The sequence below is a fragment of the Platalea leucorodia genome (assembly GCF_965183815.1).
Source record: "Platalea leucorodia genome assembly, chromosome: 5".
NCBI classification, from domain to species: domain Eukaryota; kingdom Metazoa; phylum Chordata; class Aves; order Pelecaniformes; family Threskiornithidae; genus Platalea; species Platalea leucorodia.
This window is the reverse complement of record NC_138827.1, coordinates 62,270,635-62,291,134: the sequence shown is the minus strand read 5'-3', so window position 1 is coordinate 62,291,134 and position 20,500 is coordinate 62,270,635. Positions and strand designations below refer to the sequence as shown.

Here is a 20,500-nt window from a genome sequence, read left to right as displayed (position 1 = left end):
ATCCTCCCCGATGGGCTCTCTGGCGGAAGGCATGGGGCCCACCTTAGCTCTTCAGACTCTCAAGCTCTGACCAAGAGCGATTTTGAAGCTCTGACAAAGCCACTATGGAGCAGCCTCTCACCTGAAAGCAAAGATGAGCAACCAGGGACCTTGTATGCAAGATGCCCAGATTTTCACTCTCCATTAACCAGCCAGGCCTCAGAATAGCATGTTCCCCATGGGTGTGCCAGAACCAGGCAGCCAAGAGGTAGAAACAACCCTGGCTGGCATGTCTCAAAGCAAATGCTACTTGGCTTCAACTGAAACATCAATGAAATGTCTCCACTGAACATTTCAATTTCAACAAACCGACATTCCAACAAAACATGGCCAGCCAGCTCCACGCTGCAAATCTACACGCTTTTGTGGACAAAGATTGTTTCTTCATTTTCATCTGTTTCCTGATATGTTTGATGGCTTGCAGAGAGGACACCCATTCTGGCTGGCACCTGGAGGATCTACTGAAAGAGCAGTTGCTCCAGAAGTGTACCTCAAACTAGAGCTGTTGGGGAACATTTGCCACTTCCACCCAAAGCGTCCTGAACCAATCGCCACAGTGGCAAATCAGCACACTGGGCTGCTCCTGGTGTAAGTCTTATCCACTGACATGCTGCAGGACCCGACCCACAATCATGCAAGAAAAGTTTCTTTGCTCTGATCTGGGTGACCACAAGCATTTTTCTCAGGGAGTAAAATTCTCTTCTACTATCAAGCCTGGATCAATTGACACATTACTGATAGCTATCCCTAATATGAACCTTCCATGTTGCAGCCCATATTCTCATTTCTAAGTGTTCAGATATCTGAGACTGTTATAACAGGTGTCTGAGATGGATCTGTTACGGACACACTTACACATACACATACGCATGGCTGCTCCCTCCACCTCAAAGCAAGTTTTGCTTTACAGCTTGTAACACCCAGATATATTCAGATTCCCTTACAGTCTGAGAGATGAGATGTCATTAAATCTTGGCAGCAGATCTTCTGGTGTGTATGGTGTGCCTTTACATCTGGCATCCGCATCACACAGCACGGTTTGCAGGAACGGGAAGAAGCCTGCACTAGGAAGGTTTCGGGGTGCAAGATAACCTAGGGGAAGGAGGAGAAAGAAAATGCCATTATTATAATGTGGACATGCACTTTTTTGCCTGTGTTTCTATCAGTATATGCTATTTTCTCTTCTTAAAAAACCATGGGCTTGATTCTCACTTTCACTGAGGTTCTTTTACTCCACCCTGGCAGCACTATCTGCCAGATCCCGCTAGAAGCCCCTCCTCAATACTGACAAAGCCATGAAAGGCTTTTAGAAAAAAGGGCCAAGTTATTTGTTGATAAGATTCCTGTTAGTCTCAAAGCAACTGCAGATTCTCCACCCCACCCCCCCCCGAAATAGGTGGAAACAGGCAAGAAAGGACAAAAGCATCATAGGTTTATGACATCCTAATTCTGCCCTTTAATAAATAAATAAAAAAAAGCAGGCACACAGCCAGAGTAACCTGAAGCACCCATAGAGCATGTCCTCCAACGCTTGGTTGGATCAGTTCCTATGCAAAGCCGCAAGCTTCAGTTTCAAGCCAGGTTGAAACAGGGCTCTGTCTCGGCTTTTACCACAGGAAGGGGCAACGGATCCAGGACCAGACAACCCCCTTTGCTTTTTGTGCAGACCTGCCCAGGGAAGGGAGAGGAGCAATCTATCACCACCACCAGCTCTGTGTCTCCTGCCATGTCAGAGCAGCTCCCGTACCATCTGCTTGGTGACCTGTGATGCTGGCAGCCAGCGCTGAGGGGTGAGATGTATGTCCCTGTCTCCCATTTCTGCAAACACAGAGCGGACCTGAGCAATTAGAGACTTTAGTATTTTATGTGCCACTTGCCCCGTCCTGCTTACTGCCAGCCCACAGAGTTCACCAACTGCTTTTCCTCTCAGTGACAAATGCTCTAATAAATCTCAAAACTCTTTTGCCGGATCACAGCAACATATTATTTAAAATAACCATTTGGAAAATTACCTGGCAAAGAACATTGCTATTATTTCTACTATGGAAAGGAGCCAGATTTAGAAAAGGCCCGCAGGCAGGCTTGTGGTAATTGATTACCTTGCTCTTTAGTCTCCAAAGACAACCTGTGACTCTTGCCCAGGCACAGCTTTATCTCTAACCCCTCCAACAAGGACACTGTACTACATTTGTACTACATTTATTAATTACAGCAGTGGTCGAAAAACAGATGTTCCCAAAGGGGATGGCAGTGCTAGGTGGAGTACATGGCTGTCGGTCTCCTTGAAGGAGACTTGACTTTCCTAAGCTTTCCTCAGCATGGTTGGTCACAGCCCATGACTGTGTACTGCATTTTTGGGTCAAAATGAAAAAGCTCATGGTTTAGCACGGGAGTTCCCACTGCTTTGAGCAAGATAGCAACTGGCACAGAGGACTGCTGAGACCTGCAGAGTCAAAGACATCCATTTTGTGTGTTGTTGTGATTCTCTTGTATACCTCAGCAGAGGCAGTCCTTCTGGTGTTGGGGCCAAAGGACGAAACATACGCCACTCTAAAGGTGTAATTAAGTCTGCTGCCCATGAGGGAAACTTTAGAGCAGGGCACTTTAATCTGGAAGCATCCTTGTGTGAATATCCCTTGCAGTGTCTGGGACGTTTGCCCTTTGATATCACCAATTACATCCCTGCAAAACAGTGTTTTGCACACACTGGGATTTTTCTCTCATCTTCCTTCTGATCTCCTGCACCTTCATTCCCATGCAGGAAATTGACTCACACCCCAATCCAAAAATGCACATCACAGACCTCACTTTATCAATGTCTCCACCAAAACACAGCTTCAAAGACCCGGGAAGCCATGAGGTTCAGGATGGAGAACATAACCACAATGAAGTGAGACAGGTAGGAGCTAGGAGGGAAACAGCTACACCCTCCGCAGCCATCCACATCTACCAACAACAACCAGGGCCAGGAACTGAGCTCATGTCTCTTAGGAGACCTGGAGCAGCAAAATCTGTGTAACTCCTAACTAGACAGCAGAGTGGGGAACACAAGGATGGGGTTGGGAGCTTGGGAAGCACTGTTCTTCTCTGAAGAGGCGTGAGATGTTTACAGAGACAATTATGCAAGAGATCCTGCTGAATCCAGAGCAGGGGAAGACACTTCCTTGAGATATAAGTAGCAATAACAAATTTTAAAATTGCATTCAAAGGCGCTACACTTTGAACTAAGTGGACAATTAAACAACCAGTTGCTGTATCACAAGCGAGGTGTACAGTGTAAGAACAAGGCGATGATATCAGCTCTTTCTTTTCTTTTGAAACAGCAGCCTGAAAAATAGAGAGACAGGAATGCATGACCTGAAGTTTGCAAGTGCTGCTGCTCGTGGTGGTGGCACGGTGCCTGTGAAGACATCACTGGCCCAATGCGATTGAGATATTCAGTGAGGCTCTGCCAACTCACATCAGATGTTGAGCAGTTTGCTGGCACCTGGTTACAACCATGGGGCCTGATCCATCACTGAGTCACTGCAGGCGTGAACTGGTGTAACCCCATGATGTTCTCGGCACAAAAGCCGTGGAGACGCCAGAGAGGACTTTTCTGGAAGAGGCCTGGACTCTGACAGCAGTTAGAGAATTAAGGAAGTTTTTCCAAGAAAGACCACAACACAGAATAATCTGAAATGTGTCTGGGCCAAATTCCCATTTGGTGTAAGTTAGACCTATGCTGGTTCTTAACCCTGAGTATCTAGCACAACCATGCTCTGTGTCAAGAAGACAAATAACACTCAGGCTTATATATCAGGATGAAAGGAATTGTTACGTTGGCTCTGCTGCCTGCATTGATGAGACCTCCACCAACTCCAAAGAAAGTTTAAAGACCTGGTTCAGATGCAGGCACCCTTTCCGCAGACACCTGGCACTGGGAGGTGAATCCCACCTTTGCTTTCTGGCGTGGCAAGCTGATGGTGCTGAAGAAGCTACACTGTGCACACTGCCTTTTTTATGCACTGGCCCCACCAAACCAGGAACAGAGTGGCCAGGCTGGTGTGGCAGGTCTGTCCTTCAGGGGTCACAGAGGCCAACAGCTTAATTTAACAGAAGCTGAGCAGCGCAGCCACAGGAAGCTCAGCTTCTGACTATGCCGCCTTTGGCTGGTGTGCCTGAGGTCAGAGCAGAGCCAGAGCCTAAGGCACCATGCAGGACGCATGGCTGATTTGGGAGTCCAAGCCCCAGACAAACATCGTGTAGCCTCAGAGCTCTTCCCTGTAATTCCCTCTCACCCTGCAAAGGAAGGAATTTACTGATGAGAAGGTGAGTCAAGAGATTAATGCGCTCCCTGCTCCATCCTCCTGCCCTCCATCCACTTGCTCGTGGTGAGGAGACGTGACTCCACGGAGCCACACAGGCTGCTCTGCCCACACACACAAATTCATTACCTGTGTCAGCCTGTACGCCACTGCAAGGACAGCCAGGAAGGAAGCTGGCTCCTGACTCCCTTGGATGCTTCAGGAGATGTTTGTAACTACCTGTCCCTCCCTTGGCTGAGATTTATTCAGCACGTCAACTACATTAGTACACAACGTAAGCACTAGCTATGAAACATTATTGAAAGAAGGTTGTAAATGCTCTGCAAATTTTAAAGGACAGTCTTTTTATGGGGGTAGTTTCGCAATCTGAAACATAACACTTATCGCCATTAGTGACTTGTGTAGTATTTCTGCTGTTGGGAGTCCATTCAGTCTTCCACATGCTGCAGAAGGCAGCTCCTTCTCCTACTGAAGTCTATGGCAATGCCACATCCAAGGAATATGGATTTCCCTAGCCCTGTAGTCCCCAACTTTATGATCCCACATCACACGATAGAGCAGATCCACAACACATGACATTATTTTTCATTCTCCCAACTGCCTTTACCTTTAAACCTCTTAATTTCCTAAAACTGCAATTACCTTTGGAGCGTCCCACTACACTGCCTATGAGCCAAGAGGGAGAGATCGCTGCACCCGCTGCTGCCCCATGTCTGAGCTGAGAGGTCACCCTCGCATATTTCTGGTCAAATTGGCTTGTCTGCTACCAAAATCTGAGCCCAGATCTGTATCGTCTTAGTAAAGACTGACTTCTGGGTTTGCCAGCAGTAGAATCCCAAGCGCAGAAGCTTTTGCTGTCCCCTCTGAGAGCTTTGATTTTCTGTCACCATTGAAAGAAGGGCACCAAATCTGGAAATCAAGACAGGCATCCCAAAGGGCAAAAGAGGCCAAGGGCTCAGCACTGCATGGGCTAGCTGGTTCTCCCTGCTTAGTAGCATCTAGCCAGGCCAACCACATCTCCAAGAGCTGAAAAGAAATAAGGCATGCACAGCAGTAATAATAAACACAAGATACCTATAATAAATACATGCATGCCACTGGAAATTCTTGCATTTCCACATTTGCTTTCACTCGGAATAAAATGAAGAAAATTAATTTCTCTTACTTCCCTGAATGTTGTAAATTCCAACATACTTCCCTTCAACACAAGCAAAACATTCTGTTTTCTTCAGGTAAAGGTGCTTGGTATAATAACGATGAAAAATGTCAGGGTAATAATAAATGTCATATAAGAAAGATGAAAATTACTATTTCACTACAGTCTATAAGATTAATTGAAACTGACTGAAATGTTTAAATCTAAATGGACCATGTTTTACGTTGCCACATTGATTTTGCTGCTTTCATCGCACTGAGGTTTCAGGCATTTGCACTGGCTGAGTCCAACCATTCATTGCAAGGAACTGGGTGTTTCAGCAGACCATGGGCACAGCACCATGAACGCAGCTCCCGATGTCTTCCCTGTCAGCCTGAGGCAGTGAGGCTGCCTGCCCCAAAGGAGGTAAGTGCTGGGAGGACAGCAGCCATTATTATCCACACCAGAGGAAAGGAAAGTAAATAAGTAGTATTTTCAGGTTATCGCTTCTTGTATTTGTTATTATTGCTGTGCATGAAACAAGGGTATAAAGATAGGACCACACTGACATTCAGTACAGATTATACTCTGGTTTACATCAGCCAGTGGTGTCTCGTGTAAACTAGCAACCACTTCACTCAATGTGCAAGTACCTTCCTTCCCCTCAATTCCCCAGTCTCAGCTCTGCTACTCTGATAGATGCTAACTAAATTGCAGCCCCATAAATTGAACATGCAAATCCTCTTAAATACAATGGAGCTACACAGACCATATCTTTTGCTTTCAAAATATCACCCATGCATTCCTTCTCCCTTTTCTGCCCACTCTATACCTCTGGTTTCAGAGTTTCCTACCTAGCTCTGCCATCCATCCTGCAAAACCAGACAAAATGTATATTCCGTTTTATTCACATCAAAGATAGGGATTTCCATTATGAATGGCTACTTCTTAAATAAATTTGGGTACATTAATTGTATTTTATTCCTCCTTTACCATTAATTTAAAAAAGCATGCTGAGTTTTTCTGTTTTCTATCCACCCATAGTTTAGCGACATACCACTATCCCTCCTTGGGCATGAAAAAATTCTCTTGGCTTCAGATTTCACACACTCTGATACTGCATATACCTTATGAACTATGGAAGGAATATGGACAGAATGAATGCATAAAAAATCCATACAAATCTCAACTCCCCCACTGGTGAATTAAAGGCATTAATGAGCAAATTACTTCATTAGGAAGTATTGTGTTTAATTGAAAATGCATTCAATCATTGCTAAATCATTCAAAGAGACTTAATAACTGGGGCTCTTCAGCAAAGAAAAAGGTGGCCAAAAAGTGGTTTGATAGAGAAATAAATAAAATCATGACCAGTAATGAAAAGCGTGAGTAAATGATCATTCCTTGCAACACAGGGTCAAAGAAACACAATGAGATCATGAGGTAGCAGGCAAAAGGGACAGAAGGTACCTTCTTTAACAAATACCAAAATGCTGTGGAACTCGCTGCCACAGGGTGGTGTATGCCAAAAAGCAGACATTCATTTAAAAAATAATTAGACAAATTCACAAAAATAGATTTGACAGCGGCTACTGAATATGATCACTTGGATTCAATCCCTTCAGTTTCTGGCTGAAGAAACCTTAAACCTTTGAAGATTTTTCTAGTGGAGGGAACACTGTGCTCTGCATTGCTACATGCGCTCCCAATCATGCCCAAGCAGCAGCAAGGGGTCTAACCCAGAGTTGCAATTCTGACTGTTTATCAGCTATGATTTATCTTCACCTAAGAAGTCACAAAACATAAAATGAAAATATTTACTGCTATGGTGATCTCCTCCCAACTTTCTAAGCAAAATGTTTAACTGTATTGTGTACACACAACCTTCTCGCTTCCTTTGTAGTCTTTCCCATAGTCACACAGGATTATTTTAAACTTTATTCCTTTGCTTTGTTAAACAGTCAAAAAGACAAACATGCCTGTTTCATGACATGATGATGATACTGTTTCTCTTCAACCACATACAACTGCCCATTTCCAGCTTTGTTCATATCTATTTATCAGTAACAACTTAAGCTGCTTATTTTTTGTACAAAGCTCTATGATAATGCTAGGACTTTTGAATTCTCTCCAAAAATTAAACCAAATCATCAAATCTATGGAATAAGATTAATTTTGAAGCAGGGTTTGGTTTTTTTTTTCTTTTACACACATGGAGAATGGTCCAAATAGCCAGCTGGCCTATCCCTTATCCATGAAAAGAGAATATTTAATTGCCATGGCACTTGTATTGCTGTGACATTGTGACAGTCATGGACTCTGAAACATCTGACCTTGAAGCTGGAGAAAGGGACCTGCATGTTCCTAGTTATCTGGGAATGAGGTCTTTAGTGGGTGCAGGACTAGGAGGCAAATGCCAGCTGAGACTTTCCTTTACCTTTTTCACACCTGCAAGATCAGTGCCCACACCAGTCCCATGCTTGTTGGAAAAAAAAAAGTGGAGGCAAGAACAGTAAGCATTACCGTTCCCAGCAGTACAGCCCAAATCTTGTCCAGTGTGTCCAAAGCCCATAGCACAGCAGTGATCAGCCCTACTGATTTTAATGGGATTACTCAGACTTCAGGTTAAACACATACCTAAGAGCTGTGCTGGATCGGAGCTAATGGTTCGGTATTGCACTCGCTATTGCACTGTCCCTACGCTGTTGCCTTTCATATCACAAAGCCGATTTTTAAAACCACTCCGGAGCTAGCAGGCGATTTCTTTCATCCTGTTTCTGGCCAGCCAGCAGAACTGCCATTTACCTCCGCAATTTCACCTGTTGAACAGACAGCACTGAAAGAAGAGACTCCCTGAGCTCACCCCGAAGTTGCAAGACACCAAACAGCCTCAATATCTACCGTATCAGAGTAATTTTTGTTCTGCGAGCCTCCATCACTGCTATATGTCACGACAGGTTCACACTGCAAGGTGGCACACAGTAAGCTCAAATACACACGGTGCAACATGCTGCCGCCTGCGCATACCAGCACAGGTCCGGACGGCATGCAGCGCGGGGAAACCTGCCAGCTGGGCCCTGCACCACACACATTAATTACGACGATCTGGTGTTAGTCCAAGTCTCACTGTCCCTGGAGCACACACATTCCCCCACTGCCTTCCTATTATGCTTTAAGCAGTGTCATTCTTGGCCCTCTTTTCCTCAGCTCTAATTTGATTTTTTTTTTTTTCTCATTTCCCCATACAAATCATTAAGTAACAAAAAGATGTTGTGAGCAGCTATTACACATACACCAGTTCACCTGTGTACCACACAGCCTGCTCTGATTTGCAAGTCATACATCCATTACTCGGCTCACCATTTTTCGAAATGAAAGTTCAGCAGGACCCCAGATAACTCCATTCAACCCCCCCAGACACCCAGCTTGGCTAAGTGAGATTTGAGAGCTTGCATTTTTTCATCTTTACAGCAACAGCATCCTTATTTTCTCGAGTGTCCCAACAACATGATGTCCTCAGTTGTCTGCCTACGACAGTGAGATTGAAGCAGCAGACAACTCACTACAAGACTCCTCCCTGTGTTGGTGGCCTCAATGGAGGAAGCATTTCATTGCCTAATTCTTCTCTCGAGAATTTCAGGCTCTGCAAATAAGACAACCAGCCCAGAGCAGACAGCATCTACTTCCATGCTTATTAAGACTCGACAAGCTAGTTTTGCTCACCCACAGACCTTCACCTTCCACCCCCTTATTTAATAAATTAAAAATCAGGACTTGAATTTGAATGCATTGGGTTCACATACTGATCAGGGAGATAGATCATAAAGATCAGAGACCATAAAAATTGCAAAGGAGCAGTAGAAAAAGCAGGTGTAAAGGGAGGAGAAAGAGCCCCCAAACCAAACATAAAGAACAAAGGAGGGGAGATGGAAACCTTCTAAGAGGTGTTGCAAATTCAGGTCAAGATGGGGAAATGACAGAGCTGATGTCTGCACCGTGGGGCAGAGCTGATGAGGAGGGATTGCACTGGAGGTTGACTGCATTGTGCAGGGATGCTCCACTGCCTGAAGCACAAACACACCGAGTGAGAGGAGGAACTGTACACCAGCCCTTTTCCCACAGGGCTTTTTTTAAGCAATATTTGATGCAGACAAGGCTAACTTGGTAAGCTTAGATCCATATCTAGACTCTTGGAAAAAACCTGCACAAAAGCGGTGTTTACTAAACCGATGTCTTTCAATGCTGAGTGCCTTCAGGTAGTCTCCAGAGTCCAGGTTTAGATTCTTTAAACAGAAGTGACCTCCTTTCCACAAACACAGACATCAACAACTGCTGACATCAGTCCAAGCCAAACTGCTCAGCTCCTTTGGAAAAATACTTCTGCACCTCTAGGTCTCAGCATCTGGATTCAGATGCTTCAGGAAGTCAATTAGAATGAAGTGACTGCCCCAAGGGCCTGTTGTAATTCATTGGGGAGGAAAAAAAAATACTGGTAACTCAGGAGTTCCCATCTCCAACTCTAAACATCCTTCAGTCACACCTCACAAGGTGGAAAAGTCCATAGAAAGAAATGGAGGTGTAGAGATTTATGAAAAGGGAGGCATTATAAACATCACAGAGCTCTGTTTAGGCTGTGGGTCTCTGAGCTAAGTGAAAGCTTAGGCAAGTCGCAGCAAACTGCATGGCTGGGCACTGCTTAGGTATGTAAGCAGATCAACGTATATGCCTATTCCAGCAAATGTGGGGATAATTAATATAATTCATACCCCCCTTCAGCACTGTTTCAATGAAACAGAGCATTATATGGCAGTCTGCTCTCTGGCACAACAGCAGCACAACAAAATGAAACAAAACAAAGCTCATACCAAAGCAAGGAGGGACCTGATGAGGCCATTTTGCTAACTACACTGCAGTTGAGCGCAGACAAAAATCTGGTGTTGGGCTCTGTAGAAAAAGGGAGAAAACTGACGGAAAAGAAGGGGAGGAAAATAAAGCAATGTAAAAGATAAAAAGGAGTGGGGCTGCTCCACCACAGGCAAACGGCAAGGAGAGCTGAAGTCTGATGCATGCTTGTCTGTATACAGAGCAAGTGGAACCCTTGGGGTGGATCATGCCTTGCATAAATACCCATGACTTATCCAAATGAATGGAGTGGCCTGTGTAGCTAAGCCACCATCTCAACTCCCTGTAATTAGCATGGGAACCTATTAATCTTTCCACACTACTGGGAAATCAGATGAGTTCAGGTCCCTCCAACTATGAAGCAAATTCCTTTAAAGTGCAAGCATCTTTTCAGAGCTTTCTCATCTCGAGGATGGTATCTCAGAGGAAGGATAGTGCTGTGGCCCACCGTGCTCCATGCCACCTGCCCTCACACATGTCCTGACAGCCACCGTCATCACTCACATTGAGAATTAACCCAGCTCAAGGTCTTTCTCTGTTAACTGTGGGACAAAGATTGAGACAGGGAACTGCCAAAGCTAGAACTGGTTTGAGGTCCTTAGTTACGCAGACACACAGGGCAGGAGGCCCCTGAACTCATCTACCAGCGCACAGCTGCAGCAGCCGGAGGGGCAGAGACATGCATGGGCGATACGGACAGAGGGTGACAGGCGCTGCCTGCCGTGCGCTTGGCAGAACGGACACCTCGCACTCATCACAACCAGCTGCCTCACCCCCTTTCCCAGCAGTGTGGGAAAGGGGATACTATCTGCATTGATCCTTTTCTTCTAAGCTATATGGAGCATCCTGCCTCTTTTTCTGACACTGCCCTGACCAGAGTAACCTGTGCCTCAGTTACCTCTAACACTATAATAGTGCTCAGCACAGAAGTCACAGGAAAGCTCTGTCTGCAGGTACAGCAAGCCACAGCCTCTCTCCTAAGGCATCTCAGATCTGTGCTCTGTGATTCATCATACTGATTTTTCCAACCAGTTCTGGACCTGTTCAAATCCTAGCTACTGATCACAGTAAGACTGAACGGAGTATAAGTCAGAGACCCTCCAGGAGCACTGGAACCAAGAATGAGAGCAGAGTATGAGCATCTGCTCCTGTGTAGTGTTGTGCCATGCAGCTCTGGCTCTAAACTAGACCTAAACAGCTATGCTCGTACCAGCAAACAGTCTAGTGCTCAACTATAACAATATTCCCCCAGAATATTGGCTGTGAAGAGCAGCCTTGCAGAGCACTCTGCTACTGAGTCTATCACAAATAATCTGAGTGAATGCAATACACCCTGCAGGCATCTCCGTGAGGGTTATGAAACCTGGAAATTCTGGGCAGAGGTGAAGGACAAGATGTGCTTCACTGAGAAGAGTTCAGGTAATGAACTCCCTGGCAGAAAGAATTTGGTAGATTTTAAGACCAGACCCAAGAACACAGCTTCTTTCCATGAAGAAGGGTAAGTATCTGTGAATGAGGCATGGCTTTCGCAGCCCACTGGCTGTCCCTTGGAAAGCCAGGGGGAACAGAGCCCTGGGTCTAACAAGAGAGCAAGGTTTCTACCACATCTTCTCCATAGCACTAAAGAGCAGGGTTTCTGAATGAGTGGACACCTAACCACACCCAAGAGAGCTTCTACAGAGAATAATGATGAGGTCAAACTGACAGGAGGGGAGAGGAGGAGAACAGAAAAGAAGGAAAGCGGGCGGGGAGGGTGTGACAGGGTGTGACAGTGCTAGTTAAAGCACAGAGTGTAATTGGGCTTCTCTGTAGACTGTGTGGGTTGAGCCCTGAGGGACAGATTGTATCTCATACACAACTCCCATACCTTGCAAAAACCTGCAGTGATGGAAAGGGACTTTTGTCCCTAATCGCTCTAGAAAAGAGGAAGATACCACCAAACCCAGTTCACTGGCTTTCACGCTGTAGGCTTCCAATCCAGGGCTTCCTATTCCACATGTATGCCACAAAACGCATCCCCATACCTTCTAGCAAATACAAGGGCTGTAATAAAAAGGTCAAAAGCCACAACTGCAATGTGCATAGTAAGTTGGATGGAGATTTTGTGTGGTTAGACTCTCATCATCACAGGAACTGAGTATGCAGAGAAAAAGAAATCTCTTTTTCATTTCTCCTGACAATAATCTCTGCTGACCTGGAAATGCATCATCAAACAGATGCCTGGAAGAAAGAAGAGAGGTGTTTGGGTTTTTTTCTCCTCTTAGATACTAGATGCTTTAGTTGTGAAAAAAAATTATATATCAGATGAATTTCAGCTTCTTGTTTTCCTCAGTTCTTAGTATTCCTATGAGCATCCTCTTGACTGGTGACACTTACTTGGCATGTCCTTTCCCCTCGGAGTTCAGTCTGGCACAAGCTGCCATTGCATTAGGTGCTACACAACGTAATTCAAAGCAAGCAACTTGCTTTTGCAGGAAGCTCTTGCCACTTGTCCAGCCTTGACTGATATTTACTAGGTAATTTCTCTACATAATCCTCAATCTATTGAATGTGTATTAGACATCCTTCAGAAAAACTTACTGCCTCAACTTTGAGATGTTTTAATTGAGCAAATAATAGATTTCATGATATTTCTGTGGCCCTGAATACATGAGATAAGCTTACAGATTGAGATCTTCTGTGGGGTTATCTCTAAGGCTTCAAACTCAGCATCTGAGTAGTTTATTCTATCTCTGTGCCATTGATTCTGTGCTTCTTGACTTCTGTCTACCTGCAATAATCTCTTGACAGCAGAACTGGAAACAGCTTCTTGTCACTACTTAACGACTGTGTCCTTTAAGGCAGGCACTGGAACTCAGCATAAAGTGGATTTTATTCCTGTCCAAAACGAACAAAGAACCCCCTCCTGTAATAGTTTTCCTAGATGTGTCCACACACCCTTTTTTTTTTCTCTATCAGAAAAGAAAGTTGCCAAATGATTTATCTTCTGCTTTTCAAGCAAAAAGTTGATACATTTTTCCAGTTGTCAAAAAAAGAGGGTAACTGTCAAGTGGCTATTCTTATTTGACTAGAAAAGCAGCAGAAACTGGCTGTTTAATGCTCTGGCTAGCGTTCTTCTCCATCCCCTTGGGATTCTTAGATGGTCTCTGAACATCTGGATCACAAGAATACAGCACAACCATTATTTTCCAGCATAAAGCCTCTGTTGCAATAGAGAGCTCCTATCATCCACTTCTAAACACCTACTCACATACAGAGACTTGTCCCAAAATAGAATTATTCTATGGAAGAAAAGGGAACTAGTCCAAAGATACGGCCCAATCTTCCCCTTTCCTGCAAAGCACAACTGATGGAGCTACTTGCTGTTCCTAAAAACATTCCTTCCAATCCATTAATTCAGAGATGCAACCATCCAGAGCAAACATGCTCCAAATAAGTATACATTCAAACTAATAGCTGTGTAGAGTAAAAGAATAAATATTTTACCATCCAGCTGGCTCTCTTGACATTCATCTTATCTGATTTATCAGGAACAGGAAGTACAACCGATGGAGCAGTGTGGGAGGACTTCCATTTCCACACTTGGCAAAATCTGGGGTTTTCACAAAGTACAACGTGTCCTGTCTTGCCTGCTCCAACTGGTTCAAGGGAATTTGGGAGAACTTGAAATACATAACATGCCTAAAGAGGCCTTTTGCTGACAGCAGATGGGCTTGGGGTTAAAAGACTACCCTAACACACCAAGAATGTCCTTCTCCATTAAAGCCTTCCTGTGACACTTTCAGAAAGTTACTTACTCTGGCTTTCCATCCCAGTCTACAAAATGAGATACAAAAACCTTTAGTCAGATTAGGCTGCAAGATCTCTGGGCAAGGGCTATCCTAATTGTATACCCAGTATTTGTCACAATGTGGCCCTTTCTCACACATCATACAGAAACAAAGACTTTTTAATCAGAGAATCACACATGTCACTGGGTCAAAGGTTTCCCGTGCACACACACATCATCAAGTACAGATCCCTCACAACCACATTTTACACAACTGATAGCTACAAACTCTGGAAGCCAACTGCTTGTCCTCACTGCTGCCAGAGTCTGTCTCCTCTCCCCCTGCATCAGTGTCATTGCCCCAAGTACAAAAATCCAACATTGCCCCTGCCAGGGCTTTGTTCTTGTCAAGTCAATGACAGCCCGACGCAGGCCATCCGTGGTGGTGTCTCTCCTATGAATCAGATATTGCAAATCTTTTAGTAAGGATAATTTTTGGGGGCCTATTCCTACCCTGTGCTGGGAAACTATGGCTCTCACTAATGCTGCAGCACATGGATGTGATTCAGCAGACTAGATGTGCAACATGAAGCAAGACTCTTGCATATGCTTCCAGGGTCTCCGCAATGATAAGGGCAAGGAACCCCTCTAATGAGCCGGTAACAAAGAGTGCAGCTCCATGACCGATTTCTCCCAACACAAAGGTAGGCCATCACTGAAAAGAGGGGCCCAGCCCTTTCACCCACTCCTCTCCCCTCCCTTGGGACTGCACTTGTGAGGCTGCAGAGAGCAGAATCGGGGATTTGATCCAACTCAAAATTAACACTTTGGAAAGGAAAAAAGCTTCCAGCTGGATAAAATCCTTGCTCTGTTTTACCACATAACTTCATGAACAAATGTGGCCAGGGTTGGGGACATGCTTCTTCTGATGGTGATAAGGACTCACGAAATCAGTGTAAATTTTTTAGAGCAGATTCAAGCTCACCCATGTCCTGAGATGTAGACATGTTCTCCTGACCCAGGAAGCAAGGTTTGCAAGCAAAAACGGTCTTGTGTAAACTCTTCACCCATTTAACCATCACCAACTGTTCAACCACCCAAATTCATGCTCTTTGACTTGCTAGAAAGGGCTCACATACACCATCAGGTCACAGGAGCCAAACAAGTTCAGCCGAGCCTTAGTAGCAAGCTGCCTAAATAGGTGCTTTTTCCTGTAGCACACACAAGGTAAAATCTTCCATGTTGACCAACCTCACGTTTGTTACCTCACCTTCATAATCCCACTTGAAGCCTATGCCCTTTCTCATTTTACTGAGTAAGATCTCCCCCAGCTGCCCTCTTGTCCCTCACTTTATCATGTAGGTTTATATTGCTGTCTACAACAGCAGTATCGGAGTGCATTTTGATGAGACAGTTCTTTAAAGTTGGTTTCTAATTATAAACTAATTTGAAAAAAACAAACAGAAACAACTTCAGAGGAACACAGACATTTTATTTACAGCATGCTGCATCCCAGGAAATCTCCACTGGAAACTACAAAGAACTAGATTTGTAAAAGTAACAAAACACATCAAATTAACACATCAGTCACCTAAATGAGAACTAAATCCCAAAGACATAAAAACAAACCAGTTACTTACAGTTTGGCTGTGGTTCTGGAGGGAATTTGAGACGGATAATGGCCAAGATTATGAAAACAACCACAGGCCAGGAAATTAAAATGAACGACCATACCTATAAAACAGCAATGAAAATATATTGGTTACATTTGTCGTATTGATGTGTCTCAGAGCTTGTCTGGAATGTACAAGTACTACCCTAAATGAGTTATAGGATGCATTGTAAATCACACCTATCTTGGTATGCATACTATTAAAACCCAAGTATTACCTACGCAGGAAGAAAAACTACATGAGATTTCAAGAGCAAATAACAAGCCTGAAAATAACACAAGCCTTCCTGTGTTTCAGTTTGGCTGATAATTACGGGGGACAGTGTTTACACAGCTTTGAGACACTGCTATGCAATAGCAAAAGGACACTGAGAAGTACAAGACTTCTGGACAGACTGATCGCAAGATAAAAGAGCTAAAGTGCAAAAGGCTGGTTTCACTTTCAGTGAATGGCACTGCTCAAACGATGGGTAAAGATGACTTTGATTTGATTATACCCCAAAATTAAAGTGTTTGAGAAGCAAATTGGTAAGTCTACAGCGTTTTTTTCCCCCAAAGAAGTTTCACTGTTTTTCACAAACAGTAGTTCAGCCTCACAGTAGAGCTGAAAGAAAGGATTTTCATAGTAGTCATTTACAAGAAGTGGAGCTCAAGCATGGTGTAGGAAGGGGTTTATGGAGCTGTGTAATCAGTCAACTGGAGAAGTCACATTTGAACACCAATGACCAGGATCTTTCATATAAGCTTCTGTCCCCAGCAGCCTAACTCCCTGGCACCTTTCCATTTCCAGACTGTAGCAGTCCATGTAGATGAGCTGAGATGGAAGAGAGATGATGTAAAATTAGCCTAGTACAGTGGAAAAAACATGAATATTTATAGAGCTCTTGCCTCTGACACAAGGGTTGACCATTTCAATGGATGAGAAAGAAGAAAATACAGTCTGCTAATCGTCTAGTGTAGTAAACCAATCTAGGTAGGAGGCCCAAAGTCAGTCTTAAAACTACAAACCTTGGAGTTTTGTGAGCTAGGAAAATGCAATTATTCAAGTAATCAACTGCTTTCATCCTAGCTAGCTAGCTTGCTACCGTGCTTACTAGATTAGAGTTTCCCATCCTTCAGTAGTTAAGCTCAAACTACTATCTGCTGCAAAATTGCTGTGCTATCTTCATGACAATTTTTGAAATGACAAAGATGTCTTTCTTCAAAATCATCCCATTTTTCATCATTGTGTTGCTACTTTTTTCAGATCAGCACATATTACCCAAAACTGCTTTTCCAAAGTAATTCCAAGCCCATAACAGTGTTTTCATTTCCTGTAACACTTACTGGAACATAAAAACAAACAAACAGACAGACAAACAAATTCCAGAGAGCAATTCAGCTTAAAGATGGTTGTTTTACAGCAACTCCATCCCTACCATCCCTGATGAGATGACACAGCCATGAAAGTAGGAGCAAGATTCATGCCCCAAAATAGGCAACGGACAGACATCAAACCACAAAGTGCCTCCCCACACATCCCCTCAGAGAGGGTACTCCTCTAATTTCAGCATTCAGCAACATTTTAGCTTTTACAAACAGTACTCTTCCTGTCTTTTATATATACACTGCCATTTATAACAAGATTCATCACTGACACTAACAGCTTTTTATAATTTTTATATCACATGCTTTCCCTATAATCAGTCCCCAAACACACTGTTTAACTCTGATTAATTCACATGCAAATGGTATTATTAACGTATCCTCCTTGTTTAGTACCACGTAGGCTAAAGTAAAATTATGGGGTAACAACACAGAAACTGGTATTAGTCAGAGGCTGCCTAAAGGAAGGGCAAGAGATCTGTCATATTCTTGGGGGAAGAAATGAATACTGATTATCTCTACTCAGGCAAATCTTTGTAGCTCCCCATTTGGAGCTAAAGTGGTGGTTTTACTCCCCACTTTCCAGACAGCTCTTCCCATAGTATCTCTGTCCTTTGACTTAATTGGATTTAATAGTAGCTGGGTACATCAGTTGCAACATTACAGCATTCCCACTGTCCCAGGCATTTCTAGTTAACAAAAACAAGACAACCACACTGGCCAAACTGATTGCAGGTGGAACATGTTGACTTGAAAGGGGCCACAACCAACCTCAGTTTGGCTTTTGGGACATTAAACACTGTGCTGTGATGTAAGTTGCATAATCCTTTGCTTACTGGATTATTTCACTGCTAAAAGTAGATTTAATTGCTCAGACCTTTGTATCTCTGGACGCAGTCACGTTTTGTCTCCCTCCTGCCTCTGTTTAAATAACCAAGCTGCCTAGAGGTGTCAGATGGAAAGCGACAGAAGTGCAAGACACACCGATTTCTCCAGTTCCTCTTCGAATGCAGGCCAAACCTTGCTCCCAAGAAGGTTGCCTCCTAAACTCATGACCATTCCTTTCTCAGCAGGAGTAACCTATGGAGGCACTCCCTGGCCATGGATGCAGAGCTTAAGCTGATTTCAATAAATTGACAGCCAAGCTGTAGCTCTCCCCATGCCACACAGGTAGAGGCAGACTCTCCAGGGGTTCTGCAGAGAGCTCACAGAGGGAATAAAGTGTAAAGCAAACGGCAAATGTGTTTGCCAGCCCTGGAGAGGCTGATAAACAGAGCAGGAAAGCACTCGAGTCTGGCAGGGGGGGAACGGGGGCTGCCTGGTGTCAGACCACTCCGTGACATACCAATCAGCCCCGGTGAGAGCGGCCAACACCACTGCAGTGGCAGGAACCACCTCCACTCCTTATCAGAAACTGAGAAGCACAACACAACGCTTCCCTTGCAAAACACTCACGCTAAAAAAAAAAGCTTTCTAAGAGCCTGGTCTGTAAGTGAAGTCAGATTACACAAGTTAAAAAACACAAGCAGGAGGACAGAGAAATCAGGATGTGTTTGGGAGCAGAGATCTGGGGTTACCTCCTCACAGCCTCTCCAGATTCAGCAAGCTCCCTAATTTGGAGCAAGAGAGGGAAACGAAGGAGGGTTGCAGGGAATGTCTGCCATATAATAATCAGTAGTGGCCAGATTTTTATTTTAATTGACATTTCAATTTACAGAATTGATATTTCAACTCCACAAGAAACTAGAATTAAAGCAAGTGAGACTGTATGGTCAGAAGTACAGGTAGGGCTTAGGTTAGCATTTACTCTGGGTATACAAGAGCTGAAAGAGACCCAAGTCTCCTGCTTTTAATAAGGCTGTTACAATTTCTCGTGAAAAATTAGAGTCAATTTATTGGGATTCCTCTGCATCTCAGAAAAAGTCTCCTGTATCCTTAGCACCAGCAAAGGATACGCTACTCTAAGGTGCACACGTGGACAGCACGTCCACAGCTCCTACGGAGCATCACAAGGATTCAAACGAACTCAGCAGCTCTCTGAATCAGGCTCCAGAACTGAGAGACAGGAAAGGGCAGGCAAGAAAAAACCTTGCAGAAGTGCATGGTGATATGAGGTCTTACGCTCCATCCTCATATCACACCCTCCATAGCCCTTTCTCTTTTGTCAGCATTTTCCGCACCTGTCAAGGCTTCCATTCAACCAAGAAGTTTAAAAAACATCACATTTGGATTACTAGCAAGAGGACAGGTTGCAATACAAGTCCATGAACTGCAGCATGCTTCTGCTGAAATTACAGTGCAGCTGTATTGAAACCAGCCTGGGACAAAACTACTGAGCAGACTTTGTCTGGACACGCAATGCCACCCGAAGGAACACTTGCTTCCCTGATGCTGCTGCAGTTCAGACTGCTCTCTGGACATTGCTGGCAATGGTTCATCTTTTGGAAAGAACGACCATTTGGGGTGTTTGATTTGCAACACACTATACTGCACTGGAAATCTGTCCTACCTACATCTCTCAGAGCTACTTTTTTCTTTGTCCATCCTTTACAAATGGCTCTATATAAGAGCACCCCCCATTGCCCCCCCACATCCCAGGGACTCCTTGGAGGCTGTACGCAGACTGTGGGGTCTGCTCACATGGGAGCAGGTACAGAACTGCAGCCTTACTTCAGGTCTGCCCATGAATTTTTGCATGATTTTGTTTGCACAGACCGCTGCCCCGAGGAAACAGTGGCATCCGTGGTACTCAGTCTAGACTCCTGAGCCCTCATGCATGAGCTCCAATGCAAGATTCCACTTCCATGCCATTCCCTTCCTTCCCTCTGCCTCTATCACCAGCCTCCAAAATATTTCTACTTTCATACTGTGACCTTCCTTGCCTGCAGTGCCTCCCTTGCTCCTCAGCTCCCATGATTTCCAGGTCTCTCTCCTCTACTACTTTGCTTTCACACTCACCGGCTGCCTCTTGACACTCAGCCAGTTCTTCCACAGCAGGATCCTCAAGTGCTGAGAGAGCGCAGCCATCCTTCGCTGACCCAACCAAAAAGCGAACAGGCTGTGTATTCTTCCTCCCCAGGCTTAGGAGGCAAAAGCAGAGGCTCTAAGCCAAACAGGCATCCAGTGTCCAATATCCAAGCTCCTGCCTCTTCCCCACAGCATAGCTCTGAAGCAGCTACTTCATCCACTTGTGGCTGCTGTACTCCCAGTAACTGTAGCTCTTGTCCTCACAGCAATAGCTCCTAGCAAATTCAACAGGTTATTCTTCTCCAGGCAGGCAGACGCAGCAGCCTGCCTCCACTTGTGTTAAT

The 20,500-nt window shown here is 44.5% G+C and overlaps 1 protein-coding gene across 1 annotated transcript in view; it reads right to left on the bottom strand.

The window, feature by feature from the left end:
* ABCA12 (ATP binding cassette subfamily A member 12) overlaps positions 1-20,216 on the bottom strand; it is a gene marked incomplete at both ends in the record, with an annotated part of 90,595 nt that extends 70,379 nt beyond the window's left edge. The window contains 3 exons of the mRNA XM_082312432.1: positions 984-1,131; positions 15,793-15,886; positions 20,148-20,216. Of these exons, the coding sequence (XP_082168558.1) occupies positions 984-1,131; positions 15,793-15,886; positions 20,148-20,216 (311 nt within the window). The remainder of the gene's footprint in view (positions 1-983; positions 1,132-15,792; positions 15,887-20,147) is intronic.
* Between the last annotated feature and the right edge of the window lie 284 nt (positions 20,217-20,500).